We start from the raw sequence: 26720 nt of genomic DNA, 5'->3' as shown, positions 1-26720 counted from the left end.
GCCCCAAGGGAATCCAATTTTGTTAATTTAACACGGAAAAGAGGCAACCCTAGTTGGAAAGCCCACAACACCATGCTGTCATGTATGCTTGTACGCCGTATTAGACGTCGTTAAATATAAACCAGCAAAGTGATATCTTTTAAAGAAAGAAACCATACCAGGACCAAGGTTAGAACAGCCCCGTCGTCTCTCTTCCCCCCCCCTTTTTTTTTTTTTTCGTTTTTTCGGTTCTTTTCTGTCTTCTCTGTGAGTCTGTATAGCATCCCGGTCGTACGCATTGTTCTAATATGGTGGAGATATTGCCAATCTTGATGGCTCATCACGTCCCTATGTTTGTGGTTGAGTTATATGTTTGATGGCAGTCGTCTTGGGGTGTTTTGGACTTGCTTAGTAGACTGTGCTCGTTGCTGGACTTTTGTAGCGAGTAGAGGTAGGAACGGTGTTGGTGTCCTATACAAGTTTGTAACTTAACAAAGATAAAGTGGGGAGAAGTCTGAATAAAATTTAGTGCCACCACGGTCCTGGGGAGATGTTGCCTGTTAACTTGGGGCCGGGGTAGGCTGTTTTAGGGCTGTTCGATGAGCTAGCGTGGATTGATCAGAGTAGAACACTGCAGGGGGTAAGGAGTTTTAAGTACCAGGGTTGAGGTATAGGTTTCTACCCTTGCTGAATCATAAGCAGTGACAAGGAATTGGTCTATAGTGAAGCTGTATATACATGCTGTCATTTATACCGATTCATATTGAGATAAGAAACAAAGTGGACGGTGTATATCTGTCAATTTGGAAGCTAGTTACTGTACATTTGACCAAGCTTTGCGAGTAGTAAGCTTCCCTCAATCTTTTGTCTTTTAATAGACACGTACTCCTTATGCCTGTCAACAGTACAGGGCTCCTTGTCGCCACGTCTGTCACAGCACTCATAGATATAACCCTCTGGATAGGTTTCTAACACCTCGCCATTGTCATAATCACCGTTCATATATTGATTATCATCTACAAAAAACTCTTCATCGGGATAGCAGGTATCTGCGGTAGGAGATGTAGTCTTGAATAGCACCAGTATCGCTCAATAGCGAGGCTAGCAGCGAGAGCTGTCAGGAAAAAAGTCCACTAACCTGTATGATATCTTCAGCTGGTTTTGTATTCTTCGTAACATCAAACCCCTTATCGCAGTTTTCGCAATAGGCATAACGATGTCGAAGTCGCTTAGAGCCCGTAGCTTGTTGGTTCGATCTTCTTCTTTCGGACCGTGGGTTTTCGTCCTCTGACTCTGACTGCTCATCATCCTCATCATCCTCGTCCTTCTCGTCCTCACTCCCCTCCTCATCGCTTTCCTCATCATCTTTCGAAGGTATTCGGACTTGATCCTCGGTAATAAGAAGCGAGTTCGACACGCGATCCCTGATAGATTGATCATCTTGATAAATTGCCTTTAAGACTACCTGGAGTGTACCACGCGACGCCGAGTCGATAGCTTCCAAAAGCAGTTGGAGCTTTTCATCTTGGGGAGCCAGCTCTGCAATTGAAAGAGCCATCGTGTCGAAAGTGAGAATTTAGAATGAAGTTTGTAATTTCTTTCGCTGGTGCAATCTTTATATGGTTGTTTGGTTGGTTGTTGTTTGTCCGCGCGGACGCGACGCGGAGCGAATTTAACGATGGAGTGAAAACCTCGTTAAGATGAAAACCCCGAGAGTTGAAACGCTGCCATAAGCCTCAATCTGTCTTACTAAATTGCTAATATCTGGGGATTGCGTATGCTGAATTCCCACTACAACATCACTTACATTACTATGTATGTGGAAAAAGTATTATAGGTAAGATTGATTTCATTCCTCTGTGGTGGGAATTGTTTGTATCTCAAGGGATTTGTATAAGAATTTAATTCTGACAATATATAGGAGTTACAGCTTGCGTCGCATCTTCTTGAAACCGGAGTCAAGAACATCGTCAAGAACCCGTATCTGATCTTAGTCACATTTGGTGATCTGGCATCGTTAAATCTGTTTAGATGGGGACCCTGAAAGGATACCTTTTAGTCCTATAATGTCTGTGCGAGGCCTAACCAGTCACCCATTTTCCGCCTATTTCATTCCGATTTTCAATACCGTCCCAGCGTAGATCTGGGCATAGGACTAGCCGAGAAAACTTTGATCTATAGCAGTCTTCCTGATATCCAGGGTCGAAGCATTGCGAGGGATCCATAGGCGGGCTGCAGTGTTCGATGCGAAGCTTGTGTATCTGGCGAAGGGCATGATGTGAAATGGGAAGTCGATAATGTCCCGGATACTAGAAAATAGGTTTTCTGGCACTGGCGCGCCTTTGGGATACGTTCTTCATTAGAAGAAGTTAAGGCGGCTCTAATTCGACTGGCTGATATATGCACTTTTAGCAGCAACAGTGGCCGCCAACGCAGATAAGGTAACGCTCTGCATAACATCAAAGATTGACACCTCGGCCGCCGCTTGCTGAACGAGCATATTTCGAAGCTCAACTGCAACAAGGGAGTCAATTCCGTATTGCGCCGGCTTATGGGCTAAGTCGATTTCGTCAAGAGAGATCATGAAGATATCCGAGATCTTCTCTGCAATAGCTGCACCAACGCACTCGACTGCTTGCTCCAGTGACTTGGTCGCCGCGAGCTTGCTGGCGAGGGAGTTGGCACCTCCTGTTGGATTCGCGCCCCCTGCACCATCGGCCTCACGCGGTTTCAAGGCAGCAAACCGCATATCGCGTCCGAGCTGGGACTCGCCCTTGGCATCCCAATGCGAACCTGGGCGAGAGTCCAACCCGACCACCACCTGCGGATCATATGGTTGGAGAATGGCGGTACCGAGGATCGAGAGGACCTGCTCTTCATTGATGGGTGCGAAACCCACTCTCTGCAAGTGACCCAACACACCCGTATTGGCAGCGACGCCGATACCCTTAACAGCCCCAAGGTCGATGGAAACGCCTGGCAGACCCTGCGACACTCGCCAGCGAGCCAGTGCATCTTGGTAGGAACCCCCCGCGGCATAGTTTGCCTGGCTGGCATTACCGGCGACGGCAACAGCCGAAGAGAGCATCACGAAGAAGTCCAGAGAGTCTTTCTGTGCGAACTGCGTGTGGAGGTTCCATGTGCCATGGACTTTGGGATGGATGGCAGTTTCGTAATCGGTGAGCGTCATTCGCTCCAGGAGTGTATCCTATACAGTATCAGTAACTGGAGACGTATATCCGCAAAAGTGTGCGACTTACCTTCAGAACCATGGCTCCTTGGATCACACCACGGACGGGTGGTAGACCGTCTTCTTGACATTGTCGCAGAGCATCTGCAAGGTCGCTTTCGCTTGAGACATCACAGCTCGCAGCCTTGACCCGACAGCCCACCTCGCTCAGTTCGTCGATGAGCGCAACAGCTTGCTCACTCCGGCCCGCACTCCTTGATAGTATTATGATGTTCTTCGCCCCTTGGTCGGCCATCCAACGCGCAATGGAACATCCAATACCGCCCACACCACCGACTAGGAGGTATGATGCGTCCAGAGAGAACTTGGGAGACAGCGATCGTTGCAGCAGCGGGACCTTCATGTCTGATTCAATAGACAACACGGTTTTACCGGCATGGCTCTCTGTCTGCACATGGCGGAACGCCTCTGAAACGTCCCTCATGGAGTATGATGTGAGGGGTTGGACCGGGGAAAGCTGCTGCTCTCCAATGAGCTTGGTGATTTCGACCATGGCGCGATTCAACTGACGCGGGTTGTGTTGGGCTAGAGCGAGCAGCGAAAACGCCGAAAAGGTCGTAGGATGATTGGAGGGCCGCATTGCCAGATGGCTATTGGCCTCGAGGTCGCCTTGGCCGATGTCGACAAGATGGCCAAACGGAGCTAGTAGATTGAAACTCTCTTGGGAAAGTGACCCAGATAGGGAGTTAAGGACAATGTCGACGCCGCGGCCATGGGTAGCGCTAAGCACCCCTTCCACGAATGACGTATCTCGACTGTTGAAGAGGTGATCTTCCGGGATACCATATTTCTGTGTCATTAACTCGCGTTTCTCGGGAGTCCCCACAGTCACAAAGACCTCCGCGCCTAAATGACGCGCGATCATGATAGCCGCCTGTCCCACACTTCCTGCAGCTGCATGGATGAGAACCGTCTGATCGGGTTGCAGATGCGCCAGGCCTGTAAGGCAGATATACGCGGTACAGTAAGCGACAGGTAGGGAAGCAGCCTCCTCAAAGCTGATGCTTGGGGGCATATGCATGATACTTGTCCAGGGCGTGCGTGCGATGCTGCCGAACTGCCCCTGCGGCAGCAGGCCAAACACCTTATCACCGATAGCATAGCCTTGTGCTGCGGCTTCAGCACCCACACGACCGATGATGCCAGCACACTCCAGCCCCATGAACTCGCCACGTAGCTGGCCGGTGGCGACCCTGACATCGCGGGCGTTGATACCGTATGCATGAGGCTCGATCTCGACTATTTCAGGAGACAGGTCGCCGCTATCAGAAAGGGACGCATCTTCCGTAAAGGAGAGAGTGTCAAGCCGACCGGGAACAGCAATATGTAAGCTCAATTCTCGGTCTGCTTGGCGTAGGGGCCCTAGTGTAATGGCGTCTGCCCCCCCGGTATCGGTGGGTGAGACAAGACGATTACGGGGCTTATCGTCGAGGACACGGGGTATCTTCAACACGCCGTCTCGCATGGCGTACTCGAACTCACCCGGTGAGGAACTGTCGAAGCTCACTCTCAATACCTGCACGATTGCTTTGACATCATTGTCCGACCAGGGAGTTGCAGAGGGGTCGAGATCCAATGTTACATACGACCGACCAAGATACTCGCTCCTTGCGGTGCGAAGATATCCTGCCGCAAGACCGAGGTCTGGCCTTTCACAGTCAACGGAGCCGCCACGGGTCACCCAAAGTAGACCTTTGCAGGTGGTGGTCATGGCTTTAATGGCTTCAAAGGCCGTGGCGTCCATGTCACGGAGAATCGGCTGGTTGATTTCGCCTAGAAAGAGACAGATTTTGCCAGTATATGATTCTGCCGATGTGGACTCGAGAACACAGATATCGGGCAGAGGGGTAGGAGCTGTGTCAGGGTCCAACCTGGAAATCAAACTCTGCAGTCCCTCGAGCCACTGTGGTGGAGGAACCCCTGCTCTGTTACTGGTGATGAGAATGATATCCTCGGAGCGAGGCAGCGGGGCTACATCCATTGGCGGCACTGTTGATATAATCGTGCTGGTTTGATGTGCAGTCTCGCCTTTAGAGTCAGATACGGCAACGTCGACGCCACTGAAACCCGCATCCTTGAGAAGCTCAGCCCACGAGACAGCATCCAAGGATGCATTTGGACCGTTGCTCTTGGCGTCCCACCATTCGGGGAGGAGACCAAGCAGAAGCTCTCTGTCAAGCTCGTAGTGAGGCGTCTGGACCATCAACAGCTTACCACCGGGCTTTATGAGGGCTTGCAAGTTTGCCAGAGATTGGGCCAACGGTTGCACGATCCCAGATACAATTACAACGTCGTAGCTGCCCAACTCGAATCCCTGCAAAGAGGGCTCTTTGGCAACGTCGAGCGTGTCAAACATAAGAATATTAGACCACGCGGCGAGCTCCTGTCCGGCATGCTTAAATTCGTCATCCGTGGCGTTGGAAAAGTGATACAAAGAGCCAAGTTGACCCAGTGCTTCTAGCATGGCTCGTGTCGTGCCGTCGAGTCGGGCTCCAATCTCGAGGACCCGCGCACGAGGTCGCTTGTGTACGATTTGGCGAAGTAGTGCGGCTCCTTGCGCAACGCCATCGCCATTGTCAGAGGACCACTTCTCGAGTAAGCCACCTTCGTTCGTGAGATCTTGGAGTGCCTTCTGGCCACGGAGGATGGCTGCTAAGCATGGGCCCACACGGCACAACATCTCGCCTCTTGGGCTTGCTTCTGCCACTTGTCGGGTGAGAGTTGCTCTATCTGGCCGTATAGAATCCAACGTCGTGGACTGTAGTTTATCCTTCATCCACGCATAGGCATCGCGGTAATGGCCCTGAAGCTTATCCGCTTCTAGTGGGGAGATGTCTGCTAGAGCATCTTCCATAAAATAGAGGGAAAGTCTTCGAAGGTCCGCACCTTCACCGGTATGCGAGGCGCCATCTGACTCAAAATTCAAGTCAAGATCGCGCTCCCAAACCACCTTGGCACAGAGTCCACCTTGCAAAGACTGGGTCCCATTCCCACCCAGTGAGCGTAGCTGGAGTCCATGCACCTCAACTACAGGTCTATCTTGCTCAAAAAGTACAACACCTGCCCTTATGCCTTGTACATCTGCATAGTCCAGCTTTGTGTGACATTTAAATACCTGACCCGTCTCCCGGCTGATTTTACTCGAGACCCAGAGTCTTTCAATGGACTGGAAAACACGAGAGCTCTCTTGATGGAAAGCAACGCCGGGAAGAGCGGTAAAGGCGGCTTGCGCGACAGCGTCGAGCGTGGCAGGGTGGATGATGTGGTTGCGAGGTAGGTCGTTGGGTACAGATGTATCGGGCACAGTGATGGTGCTTGTTGATCGAAGTTCTGTCTTCGACTGGTGGATGTCGCCAATGTTCCTGAACGTCGGACCGTACTTGATGCCGAGAGGTTCCAGGGTGCTCCACATATCATTGGCGTCGATTAGTCGCGCGTGTCGGATTTCTTGCTCCGTTGAGCAGACGTCCTTTTGGACGTTGTTGAACTCAACCATGATGAGACCCTGTGCATGTCGCATCCATCTGTTTTCTGAAGTAATGGAAAAGACCTCGAACTCCTTCCAGCCTTGCAGACCAATGGCCTTGTCACTGACGGGACGGAGAGCTGTTTGAATCTCAATGCCTTCAGCTGTGTCCGGAATGACGAGTGCCTGCTGCACGTTCACGTCTTGAATCTTGTAACCAGATATCTCACGGTCCTCCTGTTCTTCGGCGATGAGCAGTTGTTGCGTAGCGGCTTCAATAGCTAAGCAGATAAACCCACAGCCGGGATAGAGCATCATGGATTGGATGACGTGGTCTTGGACCCAGGGCGACTCGGAAGCACGGAGTATGTGTCGCCACACCGGTGCTTCAGGATTGGTTCCCGGGACCAGGGAGCCGAGTAGTTCGTGCGGACGTTGATCCCTTTGGCGATAGCCCAGATTGAGCCGCGGTTCAAGCCAGTGTCTTGTCTGATGGTTCCAGGGATACGACGGGAGATCGGTCAAGACGCGCACGTTCTGGCTTCTTCCTTGCGGGAAGTTTACGGATTCTATGTTAATTGGATAGCCCTCCTTGAGCAAGTTCGATGCCAGCGTCTGGAGACTCTCGACCGCGTGAGCGTGTCGCACGAGAGTACCATAGTACGGCAGCCGGACTCCCTCAAATTCCTCCATAGTGAGAATCTCCTGAATGGGTCCTCCGAGAGCGGTGTGTGGGCCAACCTCGACAATGATATCGACGCTGTTGCTACCTGCCTCAGCGGACAAGTCACCCTGGACCATCTCGATGAAGGCATCTACGAACTGGACGGGCTGCATTAGACTGCCAACCCAGTGTTCCGGGTTGGCGATAGCTCGGGTGCTGGTCATGCGGTAGCCAGTGACGGGGGATGCAAACGCAATGGATTCTAGACGCTTGGTCTTTGGCTCTTCCTTTGGCATCTTGCGGAGCGCCTGGCGGTAGTTCTCTGCAACTGGCTCCATGTGGTGGGAGTGGTACGCAGTGTCTACACGAAGCCGGCGAGCAAACACATCCTCAGCTTTGAGCAACGTCTCGAGTTCCTCAATTGCCTCAACGTCACCTGCCATCGTCGTGCTAGACGGGCTGTTGACGCAGGCCACCACGGCTCGAGCGTCGCAAGTAAGGCGCTCTAGGTATTGTTCCACATCCACATGACCAAGACCAACCGCCAGCATGCCACCCTTAATAGGCCCACTCGAGGTCATTTCAGCGGCTAGCTTGCTCCTATAGTACGCGATCGCCATGGCGAGGCGGAGGCTGATGGCGCCTACCGTATAAGCTGCGGCAATCTCTCCGCTCGAGTGACTTGTTACAGCCGCCGGGGTAACTCCCCAGGTCTCCAATAGCCGGACCAGGGCTATCTGCACCGCGGCACAAATCGGGATGCTAAAGGCCGTCTGATTGACTCTGCTTGCCTTGGCATCACGACCGAGCTCCTCCATTAGTGACCAGTCGGCACCAAGGTCTCGGAGATGCCCATCGGCTTCCTCGAGAGATGCTTTGAACACAGGGTACGTTGTAATTAATTCTCTACCCATGGCATACCATTGTGCTCCTTGACCGGTGAAGACCATGCCGATCCGTGGGCGTTGGGAGGGGCGCGATGGTCTGAACTTGGGCGTTTCCAGAACCTTGGCGACACCGTCAAGACCTTGAGTTATGGGGACGGGGTATGCTGCCACCCAGGGGAACACGGTGCGACGCTGGCCCAAAGTGTAGACCAAGTTCTGGAGAAAATCCTCAGTATCTTTTGAACCATCTCGTTCCTTCTGACGAAGAAACTCTGCGAGTCTGGCCACCATATTCTGGTGCACATGCTCGTCTTTGGCGCTGATGACCAGAAGCCTATACTTGTCGCCAGTCGCTCCATTAGCATGAGCGTTAACGCCATTGATATTTCCATTCGCGTGCCCATTAACGTGCCCATTGATGTGCCCGTTGACAGAGCGGTTCCGCGACAGTCCATTGGCATCTTCCATAATGATATGGGCATTGGAGCCGCCGTAGCCAAAATTATTCACGGACGCTCGCATCGTCTGACCAGGCGCCACTGGCCACTTTTCCAACTCAGTCACCACCTTAAGTCGCCAGTCATCCAAGGCCAACTGGGGATTGGGCTTCTCGAAGTTAATTGAAGGTGGGAGCACACCTTTCTCCATCGCCATCACGACCTTAATAACACTAGCCAGCCCGCTCGTTGCCTCGGTATGGCCAATGTTCGTCTTGACGGAGCCAATGCGTAATGCCTCATCCTCCCTCCGTCTATGACTCTGAAAGACGGATGTAATCGCCCGTGCTTCAATCGGATCACCAGTGGCAGTACCAGTGCCGTGGGCCTCGAAATACTGCGTCTGACCCGGATCTATGCCCGCCTTGGCATAGCAGTGTCGCATGAGAGCTTCTTGAGCGTCCTGGCTGGGCGATGTGAGACTTTCAGTTTTACCATCTTGATTCAGGACCGACTCCCGGATGATGGCCCGGATGGGATCGCCGGCCGCGACCGCATCCTCGAGGCGTTTGATCACGATGGTGGCTACGCCCTCGCCCCGTCCGTAGCCGTTGGCACGTTCATCAAAGGCGAAGCATTTACCATCCGGTGAAAGAAAGCTGAGCAGGCGTTAGTGAGATCAACAGCTCAACGAGGAACATGCTTACCCGAATGATCCCAAGGCTTTGAAATTGTCGGGGTTTAATAGCACATTGGCACCGCCCACGATACTCATGTCACTTCCTCTGCTTCGTAGGTTCTCCACCGCTTGGCAAAGAGCCACTAGCGTCGTTGAACATCCGGTATCAATCGTCATGCTGGCCCCTCGAAGATCGAAAAAGTGAGATATGCGGTTGGATGCCATGGCTGAGCCAATGCCCGTGATGAAGGATCGGGGGAGATTATCCTCATCACGCACTAGGGCATCTCTGTAATCATGAAAGAATGTGCCAGCAAAGACAGATGTGTTGGAGCCTGCCACTTGTGATAGTGAAAGACCGGCTTTGCATGACATCTCCGTTAGCGAGTGATCCAAAAGAAGGAAGTTACGCAAGAAGCTCTATGACCTGAACGATAAAAGAAAGGGGAAAGCGCACCATTCTCAAGCGCCTCATAAACCGATTCTAATTGAAGCCGGAATTGAGGATCTAACGTCTATACGCATCTCGTCGGTCAGAATTCACTTTCGGGTGGCTGAGATGGCGTTCCTACCGAGGCCGTTTCCGTAGAAAAGCCAAAAAAGGCAGCGTCAAATAGCCCTAAGTCCTCCTCCAGAAAGTGCCCGCCGCGAATATGTGACTACGCCATTCATTAACCGTGCACGATTGTGAAGGAACTTATGAGGATTCTTACAGTACTCAGCTTCTCTCGACTTGGATGATAGGCTCCTTTGGGGTTGAATCGTGACGAGGGAACCTCGCTCCATGCACTCCGTCCTTCTTCCAGCAATGACCAAAATTTGGCTGGGCTGGTTGCGTCCCCTGCAAACTTGCAACTCAGACCAATTATGGCAATTGGCTCACTTCCCATTTTGCACGACGTTGACGGAGAAATTGGCATTAACTCAGGGTATCGGTCCTTTCCCTCGAGACAGTATTTTATAGTAACTTAACTAAGGCATACGACTAATTATCCACGCACCATCCGGCAGATAAGCGTGCGTGATTGAATAGTAGGATCCATTATTTGGATGGCAATGAAGTTAGGCCCGCCAATAACCTTTTGAAACTTACAGATAGTTACCACAGCGTCACTGACTACTTCATCAGTATTTCAGGATTTAGCGAAGCACGTTCTCAGCATCAGCACTAAGTATTCTTCAGCCTCCGTTGCATCCGCTTTGTTTCAGTTATACTCGCCAGCCGAGAAGGCTGGACCTAGGGCTTTGGGGGCGAAAGAACACTCGGCCGTTGGAAAGGCCCGGTGGACCCAATGTTAGATAATAGAATTCTCTGATAGCAGAGTCTATTCTCTATTGTACACGGGATATGCAGTTGCTAATATCCCACCCCACCCCCCACTGTCATCACAGCCTCCACACGGTTACATGTGCTCTTACTTGGCTATCTCGTATCGTTAGTCTCGAGCAGTGACCACGTAACGTCTCTTATGCGGAGCCCTACCAGAGCCGCCCAGGGATATAGCGTAGCTCACGTAAGAGTATGCTAATCACCCAGGAGATGTGTTAATCTGTCCATTCTGATATCATATTTTAGCGTCTATGTGATAGATAGGGCATGTTCAAACCGGACTACAACCCTGGATTATAGTATCCATCCTAAGTCATATCATCAACTCGACAACGCCTCAGAATCCTTCCATGCAGAGCTAAAATATCAGGCAATTCACTAATAACAAATAGACGGAATATCCGAGCCAACGACCTCGGAGTTAACGACCACAATCTTGGCACCAACCACGTACAATATACTAAACTTTTAGAGGATCGTTACCCATACCAAGCAGTGGTCTCGACTCTCGACCAGAACCCTCGCGTAGGTAAACTACCGGCCCGGCCCCACTGGTCTTCAGCCGAAACTAAATCTCCGGAGGATACGGAATACTCCACCTATGTTATGACCATACCGCTAGTTCGTTAGTGGTATGGTAATACAATATCAAAACGAGGTATCACTAGTATCATACAATTGTACCTCAACCAGTCGGAGGAAGTTGGCTGTGGGCGACGTGCCATCGCATCTGCACAGGTCCACATCAACTTGCATCAAGTTTCAGCCGCCATGTATGGTACCACTATCGGGGCTCTTATGTCGTGGTAGGGGGGCCACGAGGGATCCACCTGAATATTCCTGGAATAATGTGCATCAGTTGTGAAATTCGTTGAAAATCACGTGTCGCTGGCCTTGCTACGAGATATATATAAATCTCAGAACAACTTCCGTTGACCCGCTCTATTTCCATTGGACGGGGCATGACGAATAAACGTGCTTGGATAGTTGTAGTAGTTGGATACGAATAATGAGGTAAGATAAGAATCAAGAATACGGATGAGCAGAATCCTTCGTCGTGTGTATCCGACCTCTGAGGTTAGGGAGTCTGGGAAAAGTCTTCATGCTGACCCAACCCCCGGTGCTCCATGGTGGATGACGCTATTCATGATCCTGTATACCTGTAGCGTATGAACAAGTAGCGATAAGAAATGCTACTCTGCAGGACAAGACATAAACTCTTTGAGGTGGTGACTACTAAACATGTGTGATTATGTGAAGGATGCATAGCATGAGCATGAGCTGTAACAAACGTAGAAGACAAGCACACTAGATATTCACACAAATCCCTTACGCCGCTTTCGCCATCCGTTGCTCAAACTCCAATCGGATCTGCTCAACCATACCATCGACATCAAACTCCCAGATCTTCTTCGTCCGCTGCTCAGCCTCCACCCTCCACCGGTTGCCATCACTGCCAGCGGAAGGATCCCGACACTGAAAGATGGCACCCATCTCCCGCGAGCTCTGCACCAACCACTGGGACCTTTCGAGCCGCACCGCACTGAACGCCTGCAGCGCCGCCGGAATAGTCGCAGCACTGGTCTCCGCATCCCTAACAATCTGCATCGCGGACGCCATCGCCAACGCATCTTCAATACCCATTGCCCCCCCAGCTCCCAGGAACGGCGTGCTAGCATGAGCAGCGTCACCCAGGATAGCGACACGACCGCTGGCATACGTTGGCGCCGGGTGATCCGCCATGTCAAAGATGCCCCACTTCATGAGCTGCTCCGGGAACTTGGCGATGAGATCGCGGATCGGCGGGCTCCAGTCCTGGAACACCTTGGCTACTTCGTCGTGGGTGGCTGGTGCGACCATCTTCTCGCCGTGGGACCATGGTTCCGGGGTGTAGATGACTGTTGTTAGATTCAGGACTTTCTCTGTTCCGTCTAACATCTTTTGGGACTTGTTAGTTAACCCGTAGGATGAGGTGGGCTGTGTTAAATGGAAAAGACTTACGGGATAGGAAGGGACGTAGGCGTTGGGACCAGTATGAATGCAAAAGTCACTACCGCCTTTGGCCTCGCCCAAGACCTCTATTGATTCGGAGATAGGGAGCACGGTGCGATAGCCCACTTGATGGGTGAAACTGGCGTGTGCGGCCGGGTTATCATCTCCCAGAAGGAGTTGACGAGTCCGTGAATGAATGCCATCAGCGCCGAGTACTGTTTGTTTGTTAGTCCGTAATTTGATAAGAGGGGTCAATAGGAGACGTCTGACAAGTATCTGCTTCGGCAGTGGTTCCATCGGTAAAGCGCAATAGAACCTGTTCACGGCTCGGATCATCTACATAACTTTCGAGTTCCTTGTTGAAACGGGTCGATCCCTTGGGCAGTAGAGCGACCAGCTCGCGGAGGAACTGGGATCTCATGCAGCACCAATAGTCAGTCCCGGGCACATCAAGCAGAAAATGCAGAGCCTCAGAGGCCTGAGCGGCCTCCTTGGTCGAAGGAGTGAAGCCGTCCCAGAAGCCGAAATGATTGGCTTTGGCGACTCGGTGGAGCGCAGGGAGGACCTCCGGATGAAGTCGCTGCATGCTGCTCTGCGCGACGCTGGTCAGAGCCACGCCGGCGCCAATCTCATGCCAGTCCGAGGCGCGCTCATAGATTGTGAAGGGGATGTTGCGGTGCGAGAGGCCGAGACCCAGCATCACGCCGATTAGGCCGCCGCCGACGATAGCAACATTAGGAGCTTTACCACCCGTGGAGTTGGAGGTTGGGGGAGAATCTGAGTGAGGCATGGCTAAGGCTTGCAGGGGACAGATAGCGGAGGCAATAGTATCAGAGTCTACAATAATCACGGCATGGACGATGTCCGGTTGTGTCATTTGGTTCATATACTATCCCGTATCATCGGCCCCCATATCCAGAAGGCGGGACACATCACGCTACCATGGATTGCATGCTAAGAACATGCTCCATCCACATGGCTGAGGCTGGAATCCAGGCTGATGGATAAATTCGGGAGGGTGTGATTGAGTTGCATATCTTCAGTTGATTTTAGCGTGGTTGCAATAAATGTAATACGATCTCTTTCTTTACAGCTAAGTCTGTAGTGTATATCTTAGCGTGGACCAGCGGGGCTATAAAATACGCCGAGTATAGTGGGCTGAGTGGCGCTGCGGACGGCTTGTCGGAGGCCCGGTCCGTAGCCATTGCGGCTCGGGCGAAACGATTGAAGAAAAGTTGAGATAGGCTGACGCGTCAGTTATTTCCTTAGTGTCGCTGCAATGTATGCATTATCCACATATGCATATACGACGCGGCACTAGCGGTTGGCATCAGTAAATCGCCGTATACTAACTCTAACCCACCATTGTGAACCCCGGTAAATTACAACTCCATATCGATCCAAGCCAAAATACCATACGGTGGATGTTGTATACAGTCTACGCAGCATGTCGGATGGTGGGCTGAGCCAAAGGAATTACGAAAGACCAGTGGGCCAATGGGGCAATCTGTCGCAATAGAGAATATTCTTGGTTAAGCCATCTTCTGAGTCAGATCCATTGCTGTAGTAAATGCTGTGAGGCAAAGCTCGTTCACGGGAGAATAGTCAAGGTGAACTCGATGACAAGTAATATAGACTTGTAGACTTATACAGTTAACGTTTATACCTACTATGGATGAGTGAAGCATTATGATAGTTCTATTATTCTAAAATGATAATAAAGATTTATAAGTATATCGGAAAATCCTGTCCAACACCAGTACTCCGACGCTATAAGCACTAGTGTGCCCCAATTCAGCCTCTGTCCCTGCACCATCTTCGAAGTTGGATAATTACCCACGCCCCCAAAGGCCTCCAAATCTGAATCCTATACCTCACCCGGCCTGAAAAACTGTTTGCAATACGATCCAGGGTTTCAAATTCCATAACATGGACGCAAGAAACCAGGAATACCACAAGAACACACTTCACCTCCCGCGTATTCTCTGTCTACACGGTGGCGGAAGCAACGCACGCATTTTCAAGACGCAATGCCGTGTGATTTCGCAAAGGCTCGAGCCATACTTCCGATTTGCCTATGCCGAAGCGCCGTTTGATTCGGGGCCCGGGCCGGACGTCCTCTCGGTTTACGCTGAGTATGGTCCGTTTGTACGATGGTTCCCGGACCCGGAGCACAATATCGATGATAGAGCCGCAATTAAAGCCATCAACAATTCGGTCAAGACTGCCATGGACGAGGACGATCGATCAGGTGCAACAGGTCCATGGGTGGGATTGCTGGGTTTCAGTCAAGGCGCAAAGCTGGCTGCGAGCTTGATGTTCCGACAACAAGTTCGAGCCGAGAAACTAGGGCGGGCGCAAGCTGGGTCGGACTGGAAGTTCGCCGTGGTGATGGCCGGACGAGCGCCGATAGTAAACCTTGATCCGGATGTTTTCAGGTCTTCGATGTTGAGCAACACGTCACAGATTGATTTGTCAGGGCTCCCGGACGTAGACGACCTCATGGGAGAGGAACACATCCTCAAATTACCCACCATACATGTCCATGGGTTGGCAGATCCAGGTCTTTACTTTCACCGGGAGCTTCTCGACGACTACTGTAGCATCGACAGCGTTCGGGTTCTGGAGTGGGATGGCGCACATCGGGTGCCGGTAAAAAGTGCCAATGTCAATCCTCTCATTGATCAGATTCTGAGGCTGGCAAAAGAGATTGGGGCGTTATGAAACTCGGAGTAGGTCAAGTCAATGAAAGTAAAGCACTTCTCGATGTGGCGCGCGTTATAGATTTGGTACTGTGTGAGGATGCCCACTGTAAAGATAATAGGGAAGGATGAAGAGAGCCTACTCGTGATACTTCAAACCCTGGAGGACTAGAGGAGCAAGCCGACTACGTGCTGAAAGAGCCCGACGTGACCGCGGCCCTCCGTCTCGCCATCAGCAACTCAACGCAGAACAGCGTGGATCGGCGGAATCATCGATCCTAGTGACTATTACTTGGGTGCCCGGTGGTTATTCTGACAATTTTGTTTGGTTGCCCGATCTTCCCACTGGGAGTCGGCTAGTTGCCGCGCCATTAAGCGAGGTGTTGTTGGTCCTTTTCTGTTCCCTTTTCGCTTGTAACCATTGTATCGCATCGGCAATATTCAATATTACTTAGTGAACTAGGTCTAAAGCCAAAGGGGCAGTATTGACGGTTAATCGGGTATGATTCTTGCGAAGTAATTGCCTACGTGGCCTGAATAATGAGCTTATGTCGTTTCCATGATAGCGGGATTCTCAAATTGTAGGTTTGTTGATTAGCGCTACCTGGGTACGGTTTCGCTCTGCACAATTAAAGTGTAGCCATGTAAATTATTCCGTCCTGCGATTAGGTAGAGTCCATCTTCAATTAAAAATTGGCTTTTAGGATCTATGGTACTCACTCGAGAGCAATCCTAAGCGAACCGAGGCTTCACATTTGAGTCCCACACTTGCGGACCGCAGGTTAAATACGGGCTAAACAGTAATTGTCAAAATAGATTGAAACGTCGAGTATATACTACTACTAGACTACTACTAGACTACTACTAGCAGTAGTACTAGTACTAGTAATTTAGGAACAACCATCCGAGTGGCACCTCGTCAGCCAATCAGACTGAGGAATTTACATATATCTGGCCATGAAATGTAACCATTGACCCAGAGTTACATCTACGAAAGATAATACAAGAAAAAATGGAAATCAAGCCCTATCAATGGCCGTGGCGACCCTCGACTAAATCCCTCGCAGCAACCTTTCGGCATTCTTCCAACACCCTCAATTGCTCAGCGACCTCGCCAAGTCTGCTAATGACCTCCTTGTTTCCCCGCGTGAAACCAAAAATGACGTACGGCATTCCGACGTCCTGGCAGAACTCCTTGACGTACGGCTGCGCGCGACGCAAGTTATGTCTCGGGAGGCGAGGGAACAAATGGTGCACGACTTGGAAATTGAGACCGCCATGGATAAAGTCCAACCAGGACGGGCAATCGACGTCCATTGTCGTCCGCACCATCTTCTGTGCAAATGACTCGTGGACGCCTACATCGGCGCTCGACATGGCGAAATGACTGAGGGTGAGTTGGACGTGCAACGGGGCAGTGACCATATGCGAGATGAGCAAAAACGTGATGCGGGATGACCACGTTGGGATCGACAGGTATAGCGTCCGGTAGCCATACCAGTACCAGAAAAACACCTGGCCGGCCATTTCCAGGTAGCGATGCCACCATGCCGACCCTTTCCGGGGCGCTTGCGCCGGATCGAGTAGGTATGACCATGCTAGGCGGTACAGGTTGAAACGACCGAATAAAAGTATGGGATAGTAGAGGTAATGCTGGTATTTGATAAAAAATCGTGCTGCAGCGTCGAGGTTCATATCACGGTCGTAGTAGGTCGAGCGCAGGGAAGTAAAGAATCGAGAAGAGATTGCGAAAAACGGCATGTGCTGGATGTCCGGATCGTGCTCGGGCGAGTTGGTTGCGATGTGATGCACATTGTGATTCCGCTTCCACCAGCCGACCGAGAGACCACCAAGGAAATCTGCGACGAAGATCCCGATGCAGCTGTCCGTATGGAATCCATGGGTTATGCTCAAGTGACCGGCGTCGTGAACAGTGAATGCAAGCAGATGCCAAAGTAGCCCGAGGAAAAGGCCTGACAGAGCGTAATAGGAATAGTGAAGAGATGTCAAGAACAGAACGCAAAGAACAGAGTATCGGATGAATTCAATAGCGTAGGAGCTATATGGGCAATCGTAGAGTCCTTCGGATTGCAGCTTTGCATCGAGCTGGCGGTACTTTGTGACGACTTCGTCTTGCGACTTTTGATCAAGACGAGGATATTTTGAAAGATCTGATGATATCGCGTGGGCTATTGATGCTTCCGCAGATCCGAATGGCGCCAACTCCGGCTCTGATGAGAATACGGATGAAGCTCGAGAAATAGGCGTTTCAGTGCCTGCACGCCTCCGACGAACTCCATCTCCTTTCTCTACCGGATCGAAGACTGGTGACGGTGGTGTGGATTTCCCAGATGAGCTGATATCTTCTTCGGCATCGAGCGTTTCGTCGTCGACGCCCTTCGATGCTAGGGGTCTGAATATTCCTCCCTGGATCGGCGGCAGAAAGTTCTCCCATCGTCCATTGATTGTGCCTATCACATATTTCTGCATATGTGCCTGAGCTTCCTTTGAGTGCAATGCTGTTATTTCGTCTGTCGCATCCCGACCGACCATGTGCAAGATTGATTTATTCCCGCCTGGGTGATATGGGATCCACGTGTCGACCTTCAGCACCTGATCTCCCAATATGATTATCTTTCGCCCGTCTGCTATCAATCCCTCGATTTCTCTCCGCGACCACACTCGGTTTTTGCGTGACATCGCCGGCACCATGGCTGAACATTGACTTCAAGTCCCGGACAGATGATGATGACGATGATAATGATGATGATGATGGATGCTCAGCATCAGAGGGAAGGCGAATGAATCGTGTGTTGGCGTTCTGTGTTCATCCCCTCAGGCACCAGGCAATTCTGGCGGTCAGGCTACAAAGTCACGTGTAGGATCAGGCCACAAACATCCCTCCGTCTTGTCGCAAATGCTTATGCTAGGATATGAGACATCCTCGGCACTGGATTGATTTGCTATACCTGTCATGTGGTTTGAATCTGGTATCGTTTTACCACTAAATCATTAGCGGTACGGTCATGTACGGGTATTGACGAGATGACTGCCCGAGGATGACAATACATCACAACGACCCGCAACAATAAGAGCTAATGCAAGCCAGTGGGCGAGATAAATAGCATGAATAATATATTGGACCCGGTGAGAAACAGTCAGATTTTAGGCCCCCCAGCAATCCACCTATAGAACCGGCTAATGCGGTCCATGCAGATTTATCGCAGATAAGTTCATGTCGACTGACTGCACGAGCCGGGATTTCTATGCCGGCGTGGTGCGTGACTCGGCTGGTATGTGAGATCTAGTATATCTACTCCAGCTGATGAAGTGGGCCAATGACAAAGAGATTATAACATTGGCATAACCTGAAAGGCTCTACCTAAACTAGCCTGCTATAAATTACATACTAATAAACCTAGTAGCAATGGATTCCATGATGAGGCTCGCATCAGCAAAATTAACGCACATTATACAGTGCACACCTTCAGAACACAGCCGCCACCACGCTCGGCTTATGGCCTAGACCAGAAATCACAAAAGATCAGTGGCTCGAGGGAGCAATCCTTCCGGACCGGATTGTTTCAGATAAGCCATGTTGTATGTCAGATCCATAATCAAGTAATGTGGAATTACTAGTAAAATCAATTCCAGAGCCTCCACGCCTGGTTCACATCTCGAACGCCTAACTCAATGTGAGGGCCCGTTGCTTTGTACATATCTATCTGGTTTTCCTTACATCGTTACTCTGAGTGTGTTGTCCTTCCAACAACCTTGACCAAAAAATGGCGAACATAACCGAATCTCTGTTCATATTCGGGTCCCAAATTGCCTATAGCGAGAAGGCAGTTAGTGATATTAGGACAACGTTACGGAACAAGTTGTCTCGCCAATGGGTGCTCAATACAGTGGCAGAATTGCCAAGGTACTGGGATGCCCTGACGAAAGAGCTCCCTGAGATCACAGACAGCATCGGTTCCGAGGGAAGACAGCTGCTAGAGAACCTGGGCCCATGGCTCAAAAGTAATAGATCTAAAGCCCTAGGTGTGCAAGGCGACGCACTGCCGGGCGTGGTGTTTGTGCCGTTGATCGTGCTCGGACAGCTCGCTGAGTACCAACAATATCTACAGGCTTGCAACAACGGCGGCAACTCCGATGCGCAAGCAGCTCTGGTCGCCAGCAAGACGCCTGCACTCGGGTTTTGTATGGGCCTACTGAGTGCCTATGCCGTTGCAAGCGCGCAGAATCTAGAGGAGCTCAATCGGTACAGCGCTGTGGCGGTGCGTCTGGCCATGTTAGCAGGCGCCTGGAGTGACGCTCAGGAAACATGGAACCCGCATAAGACGTACGCAGTGGGCTGGACAAGTGAGAAGCAACTGCAAGACCTGCGGCGCGTCATTGAGAGCATCTCTCCAGAAGCCTACATCTCAGTGCTCTTTGATGAAGCGCGAGCCACAGTCACGGTCTCCGAGCGGGCGGCAGCTAGGCTCATGAGAAAGGCTCGTGCCGCTGGAGTCGTCCTGTCCGATACGGGCTTTCGCGGCGAGCTGCACAGTCCGAAGGTTCAGGCTAAGGAAAAGGTTCAAGACCTCATTGCGTTCTGCAACAAGAGGCACGATCTTCAGTTTGCCAAGACAGATCACCTGCCATTGACGACCTTCACCAACGCTGGGGACGGCAAGCCTCTTGCATCGGGTGATGGCTCTCTCCAAGGGCATGCTCTGGAGACCTTGTTCGCGCGGCAATGCGACTGGTACGGTACATTCAAGGCCGTAAAGGCAGCGTATCTCAATGGCAGTGAAACATCAGTCATCACCTTTGGCCCCGATCGATGTCTACCCCCGACTCTCGTGCGCCACATGGGATCAAGGGCGGTGCACTTCGCCGACGTCTACGAACAGCCGAGCAGCGCAGACGACGACCTTGTCAACGACAACAATCCTGTCGACGACAAAAATCCCATCAACGACAATAATACCATCAACGGCAATACTCCTGTCAATAGCGACAAACCTGTTAACAACGACGAGCCCGTCAACAACGATGACCCCGTCAATGACGACGACGCCATCGCTATCGTCGGCATGTCCATAAAGGTCGCCGGCGCCGACGACCTCGATGAGTTCTCACAGCTCCTCCGCAAGGGCACCTCGCAGCACGAGAAGGTGACACGGGAACGCCTGAACTTTGATTCGCTCTTCCGCGAACCCGACACCCGCGACTATTTCTGCAACTTCGTGCGCGATGTCGACGCCTTTGACCACAAATTCTTCAAGCGCAGCCCGCGCGAGTCGGCTGCCATGGATCCCCAGCATCGCCTGCTTCTCCAAGCGGCGTACCAGGCTGTTGAACAGGCCGGCATGTTTACTGAGGCCACGCGAGCTGGACAGGAAGACAAAGACCGGAACCACGTGGGTGTGTATATCGGCACGCCGTCAGTCGACTACGAGCACAACGTGGCAACACATCCCCTCAATGCTTTCATGGCCACAGGCAACTTGCAGAGCTACCTTCCGGGCCGTGTGGCAAACTATTTTGGCTGGACCGGCCCGGCCATCGCCTTCGACACGGCATGTTCGTCGTCGGCTGTTGCCATCCACAGTGCCTGCAACAGTATCCGTAACGGCGAGTGCTACGCGGCGCTGGCCGGTGGTGTCTGTATCCTGACCAATCCACATTGGTTCCAGAACCTGACGGCAGCAAGTTTCCTAAGTCCCACTGGCCAGTGCAAGCCGTTCGACGAGAAGGGGGATGGCTACTGCCGCGCCGAGGGCATCGCCTGCGTCTTCCTCAAGCGCATGGCGGACGCGCGAGCTGACGGCAACCCCATCCTTGGTCGACTAGCCAGCTCGGCCGTGTACCAGAACCAGAACCACACGCCCATCTTCGTGCCTAACTCGCCGTCGCTGGCGCAGCTGTTTGGGGATGTTGTTAAGAAGGCGCACTTGTCGCCTCGCGACATCGCGCTCGTTGAAGCCCACGGCACGGGCACAGCTGTGGGCGACCCGGCGGAGTGGGCGGCGCTGAGAAAGGCTGTCGGAGGCCCGATCCGGCCGCAGCCACTGCCAGTGGGCTCGGTCAAGGGACATGTAGGGCATACCGAGGGCGCATCGGGTATCATCTCACTTATCAAGGTGTTGATGATGATACATGAGGGATTTATCCCTCCACAGGCTAGCTTCAACAAATTGAACCCGACGATCAAAGCTACGGCTGCCTCTGATATGATGGAGATTGTAACCTCACTTCGAAGCTGGGATAGCCGGAACAAGGTGGTACTGATCAATAACTATGGCGCTTCGGGGTCCAACGCTGCCATGGTCGTGGCAGCTCCACGGACTCCCAACGAGCGTCAGGACGCGGCATCTATCAAGAAGTTAGAGGGACGGTTCCCCTTCTGCATCTCTGGGTCCGATGCACGCGCAGTTAAAGAATATGCTGCCAAGCTCGCCACCATCGTGAATCGCCAGTCCAAGTCGACGCTGGCCGACCTATCCTTTAACATCAACCGGCAGACCAACCCCGACCTACCGCAGCGCTTGCTCCTCCGTTGTCGATCCGTGGACGAGCTCAAGGATAGACTTGCAAGCGTATCTGAAGAGGAGTTGACAAACACGCAGGCCGAACGACCCGTTGTGCTGTGCTTTGGCGGCCAAGTCTCGACTTTTGTTGGCCTCGACCGCAAGCTCTACGACAACATCGCCGTCTTCCGTCATCATCTCGATGAGTGCGACAATGTCTTACAAACCGAGCTGGGCCTGCCGAGCATCTTCCCTGACATCTTCTCTCGCACAGCCTTACCCGATCCTGTACGACTACAGGTGGCACTCTTCGCCATGCAATATGCCAGCGCCCGAAGCTGGATCGACTGTGGACTGTCCGGCAAGGTTGTTAGCGTCATTGGCCACAGCTTTGGTGAGCTCACGGCACTGTGCATCTCTGGCGTTCTGAGTCTCAAGGATGCCCTCACCTTGGTCGCCCGTCGTGCACAGCTCGTACGTGATGCGTGGGGCGACGAGAAGGGAAGCATGATGGCCGTCGAGGCCGACGAGTCGCTTGTCCACAGCCTGCTAGAGCATGCGGGCCGACAGCTTGGGGGCCTTGATAGCCCCGCTAGTATAGCCTGCTACAATGGTCCACGGAGTTTCACCTTGGCAGGGTCCGTTAAGGCCATCGATGCTGTGGCCGAGGCCATCTCCAACGGCGATAAGTTCTCGGCGGTTAGGAGTAAGAGGCTCAATGTTACCAACGCTTTCCACTCGTCCCTCGTTGATCCGCTCATTGACCGTCTCGAGGACGTCGGCAAACAGCTCGAGTTCCATGAGCCCTCAATCCCTCTGGAACGGGCTACCGAGACAGCCTTTGCTGGCCCGCTGACCCCTAAGTTTGTCCCGAACCACATGCGCAACCCCGTCTTCTTCTCCCATGCTATACAACGTCTCGCCAAAAAGTACCCGTCCGCTATCTTCCTTGAGGCAGGCTCGAGTTCGACCATAACCGTCATGGCGAGACGTGCGCTTGCTGGGCAGGTTAGCAAATCGCAGCACTTTGAATCTGTCAGTGTGACCAATGAGAAGGGCCTCGACGGTCTCACCGATGCCACCGTCTCGCTCTGGGAGCAAGGTCTGCGAGTCGCCTTTTGGGCGCATCACACTCTGCAGACCAAGGACTATACACACATCCTTTTGCCGCCGTATCAGTTCGAGAAGGCACGTCATTGGATGGACTACAAGTCTGCGTCTGACCTGGTAGCAGGCATGACTCAACGCGCACCCGTGAGCGATTCCAAGAGCATGCCGCTGTGGGAGTTCGTCGGCTACCAGAACAACGACACCAAGCACCCGCGCTTCCGCGTGAATATAATATCTGACAAGTTCAAGAAGCTCGTTTCTGGTCACATCTTCGCCCACACAGCGCCCGTGCTATCCGGAACGGTCCAGTCGGACATGGCTGTCGAGGCCCTGTTCAGTATTCATCCGGACTGGAAGGAACAGGGCATGATACCTACGATGATTGAGGCCAACATTCCCACGCCGATTTGCGTTGACTCATCCCGGAAGGTTTGGATCGATTATGAGGCTCTCGATGCGGAGCATACGCTTTGGCAGCTGAACATCTCGAGCACCAGCGCCGAAGGCACTCTGCCCAGAAGACATCTCCACGGACGTCTCCATATGCGCTCGCCCAATGATCCTGCCTTTATCTCCCAATTTGCCCGCTTTGAACGTCTTGTCCCCTATGAGCAATGCGCAAGGGTGTTGGCCGAGCAGGGTGGACCTGACGTCGACGTCCTGCAAGGCCGCCAGGTGTATAAGGCCTGGTCCGAGTTCATCGAGTACTCGGATCAGTACAACGCCGTGCACGCCGTTGTTGGTAAGAAAAACGAGTGTGCGGGACGAGTGCATCGTCGACACGCTGGCGAGAGCTACCTCGATATCGCTCTTCATGATTCGTTCAAGCAGGTCTCTGGTCTCTTCTTAAACTGCATGTCAGATTCGAAGCCCGGTGAAATACACATCGGAAGCGACGTTGAGCTCGTTATGCGCTCCCCACGGGGCATTTTACAGCCAGGACAGACTCAAGATATCTGGCATGTGTATGCGCGACACTCGCAGGTCTCGGCCAGAGTCTACATGGCAGATGCGTTCGTCTTCAATCCCGCCAATGGAGAGCTCGTCGAGGTTATCTTGGGGCTGCAGTATACGCGTATGAGCATTGACTCGATGAAGAGACTCCTGATGAACCTCACTGTGGACGAGTGGGCCTTGAATCTGAACAAGAGCGGTGCGGCAGTAGCAAAGCCCACACCCAGAGCGCCTCAGGTTGCCGTGAGCAGCAGCCCGAAGAAGGCACAGGAGAAGCAGAAGGAGACCAAGGGACCATCATCCCAGCCAGCGAAGTCCAACCTCACAGTGGAGGTCAAAAGAGTGCTCGCGAGCGTGGTGGGCGCAGAGGTTGATTCCATTACTCTTGATTCGGAAACGGCCGACATTGGCATCGACTCGTTGATGGGCATTGAGCTGCTTCGCGAAATCAATTCGGCATTCCACTGCAAGGTAGACTTGCCAGAGCTACTAGCAGCCACTACCGTGGGCCATATTGTCACTCTGGTCGCGGGCGCTTTGTCTGAAGGTGGTGCTATAGAACTCACAGATGATGATGACGATATGAGTGAGTCGAGCCAGGATGACAGGAGCCCCACGCCCACAACCGCCTCAGAGATAGACACTGCTACATCGGAAGACGAGTTACCTCCTATCAAGGACGTACATTCTGAAGAGCTGACGAAGAGAGATGCTGCGGTGCGGGAGGCTGAGGCCGAGAAGTACGTAGCGAAATACACGGCAGGATGGACTCCTGCGCAACCGGCGTATACCAGTGAAGCCATCGCGGATTCCAATGATGCCGTCGTCATCGTCACAGGCGCCACCGGAAGCCTTGGTGTACACGTCGTTGCTGCTCTCGCCTCACATCCCTCAGTCGCGACGGTCGTCTGTATCAACCGACCTCGTCCCACACCAGTGGAAACCCGCCAAGACGAAGCTTTCTCCAGTCGCGGCATCACACTTACACCTGAAGCCCGCTCCAAGTTGCGCATCCTGTCGACCGACACATCCCAGCCGCAGCTGGGTCTCGAGGCTTCCGAGTACGAGTGGCTTACGCAGCACGGCTCGCACATCGTGCACAGCGCGTGGCCTCTGAGCGGCTCACGACCCATATCTGCTTTTGCACCGCAGTTCCAGACCATGCGGAACCTACTTGACCTCGCCCGTGATATGGCTGTCCACCGTCGGGTCGGCTTCCAGATGGTTAGCTCCCTTAGCGTTGTTGGACATGCAAAAGAGCCGCTTGTGTCAGAAGATCGTGTCCATATGGATTCTGTCTTACCCCCGGGATATGGCGAGGCCAAATGGGTATGCGAGCGCATGCTAGACGAGACGCTACATAAGCACCCTACGCTGTTCCGAGCCATGGCTGTTCGGCCCGCACAGATTGCAGGTTCGTCTAGGAGCGGGGTCTGGAACTCAGTTGAACAGGTTCCCTTCATCGTCAAGTCAGCGCAGTCGCTTGGCGTCTGGCCCAACTTCCGCGGCACCGTACGGTGGATCCCTGTCGATGCCGTCGCGGCGATCCTCGTCGATCTGTTATACATCGGAGACGAAGAGACGGCGCCGGACCCTTATCCTATCTATCACATTGACGACCCAGTCGGCCGCCCATGGGAAGAGATATCGTCCGTTCTGACGGACGCGCTAGACATTCCGGCGAGTCAATCGGTGCCGTTCAAAGAGTGGCTGGGCATTGTTGCCCACTCGTCCAAGCCAGAGATAGAGAACCCAGCTGGCAGATTAGCGGACTTCCTAGAACAGAATTTCGAGCGGTTGTCCTGTGGTGGGCTGGTTCTGGATACGACGAAAGCCCAAGAGCATTCCGCTACTATGCGTGCTTTGGGACCGGTGAGTGACGAAGTAGCCAGGGGCTACATCAGGGCTTGGAAGGAGATGGGATTCCTCTCCTCATGAAGAACGACCGTATGAATGAGATGGTTGCGCAGTGGAAAGTTAGGATGACCTGAGTTATGCCACCTTAGGATTCCCTATCATGCTTCTTAACGGGAATACGCCTATTGCTTTGTGTCCTGATGAGAATTCAACACATTTTTGGAAGTGGGCTGATATTCCTCAATACCCTAACGGCCCAGGAATCGCGACACTGGTCCTCGCTGATATACAATGATGGACATAAACATGTATTTCTTTCAACAAATTGAATAGTAGACTCATTAGTCAAGAATGCAGCACTAAACTAGACCTCAGTTTCATCATCCCATGGTAATATTATCTGATACGTCGGAAAGCACAGGACCTTTCAACCAGTATACAACTAACCTCTCCAGTCCAAGCAATATAGTTGATTTGATGCGTTTAAGAACGTAGGTACGGTCCTAGTAAATGCTTATAGAATACCAAATACTACAAAGGAATTGGAAACAACGAAGTGTTTGCACTGTAAAAGACTGTGAACTCTGTAAATCATTTCACTCGGCAGAATTCCTTCACCATCTGGATAAAAGTATCTCCACTGTCCACGATCTTTCGCTAATTCCCCACTCTCTGTCAATACTGCATAAACCCTAGAGGCTTCCTTCATCATCTTGTTGGTGTCTTATGTTAAAAGGACCTCCGCAGCTAGGACATCGGCAATCGACAGGTACGACCTTTGGACAGAAAGGCTCACAGTACTTGGCATGTCCACAGTTGTACTTGATGCACATACTGGTAGAGGGTTCTTTGGCAGTATCGGGAAGGAAAGGAGGGTTTCAGTGCTTGTTTA

The 26720-nt window shown here is 52.2% G+C and overlaps 6 protein-coding genes across 6 annotated transcripts; 2 read left to right on the top strand and 4 right to left on the bottom strand.

The window, feature by feature from the left end:
• Positions 1–387: 387 nt before the first annotated feature.
• F9C07_2284297 (uncharacterized protein) lies at positions 388–1753 on the bottom strand (the record flags this gene model as incomplete). The annotated part of the gene is made up of 2 exons (XM_071510683.1): positions 1118–1753; positions 388–450 (listed from the first exon to the last, which is right to left on the bottom strand). Exons 1-2 carry the CDS (start codon positions 1535–1537, stop codon positions 388–390), a joined length of 483 nt encoding a protein of 160 aa, XP_071364196.1. The 5' UTR covers positions 1538–1753.
• Positions 1754–13817, bottom strand: F9C07_2284296 (uncharacterized protein). Its single transcript, XM_041292913.2, has 8 exons — positions 12955–13817; positions 12694–12899; positions 10076–12630; positions 9935–10021; positions 9820–9877; positions 9391–9724; positions 3240–9342; positions 1754–3187 (listed from the first exon to the last, which is right to left on the bottom strand). Exons 3-8 carry the CDS (start codon positions 10280–10282, stop codon positions 2360–2362), a joined length of 7617 nt encoding a protein of 2538 aa, XP_041147093.1. The 5' UTR covers positions 10283–12630; positions 12694–12899; positions 12955–13817; the 3' UTR covers positions 1754–2359.
• On the bottom strand, positions 12022–13570 carry F9C07_6892 (putative monooxygenase; the record flags this gene model as incomplete). The annotated part of the gene is made up of 3 exons (XM_041292912.2): positions 12022–12630; positions 12694–12899; positions 12955–13570. 3 exons carry the CDS (start codon positions 13568–13570, stop codon positions 12022–12024), a joined length of 1431 nt encoding a protein of 476 aa, XP_041147092.2.
• Positions 13818–14613: 796 nt separating the features above from the next.
• On the top strand, positions 14614–15408 carry F9C07_6893 (serine hydrolase FSH; the record flags this gene model as incomplete). Its single annotated transcript, XM_041286398.1, has 1 exon — positions 14614–15408. One exon carries the CDS (start codon positions 14614–14616, stop codon positions 15406–15408), a length of 795 nt encoding a protein of 264 aa, XP_041147091.1.
• Positions 15409–16415: 1007 nt separating this feature from the next.
• On the bottom strand, positions 16416–18098 carry F9C07_6894 (delta 6-fatty acid desaturase; the record flags this gene model as incomplete). Its single annotated transcript, XM_041286387.1, has 1 exon — positions 16416–18098. One exon carries the CDS (start codon positions 18096–18098, stop codon positions 16416–16418), a length of 1683 nt encoding a protein of 560 aa, XP_041147090.1.
• A 120-nt stretch (positions 18099–18218) lies between these two features.
• Positions 18219–26220, top strand: F9C07_2284292 (polyketide synthase module). Its single transcript, XM_041286397.2, has 2 exons — positions 18219–18533; positions 18603–26220. Exon 2 carries the CDS (start codon positions 19172–19174, stop codon positions 25907–25909), a length of 6738 nt encoding a protein of 2245 aa, XP_041147089.1. The 5' UTR covers positions 18219–18533; positions 18603–19171; the 3' UTR covers positions 25910–26220.
• The last annotated feature ends 500 nt before the right edge of the window (positions 26221–26720 follow it).

This window comes from Aspergillus flavus, chromosome 5, assembly GCF_009017415.1.
Source record: "Aspergillus flavus chromosome 5, complete sequence".
Taxonomy (NCBI): domain Eukaryota; kingdom Fungi; phylum Ascomycota; class Eurotiomycetes; order Eurotiales; family Aspergillaceae; genus Aspergillus; species Aspergillus flavus.
The sequence above is the reverse complement of the archived record's forward strand: the minus strand, read 5'-3'. Positions and strand labels throughout refer to the sequence as shown.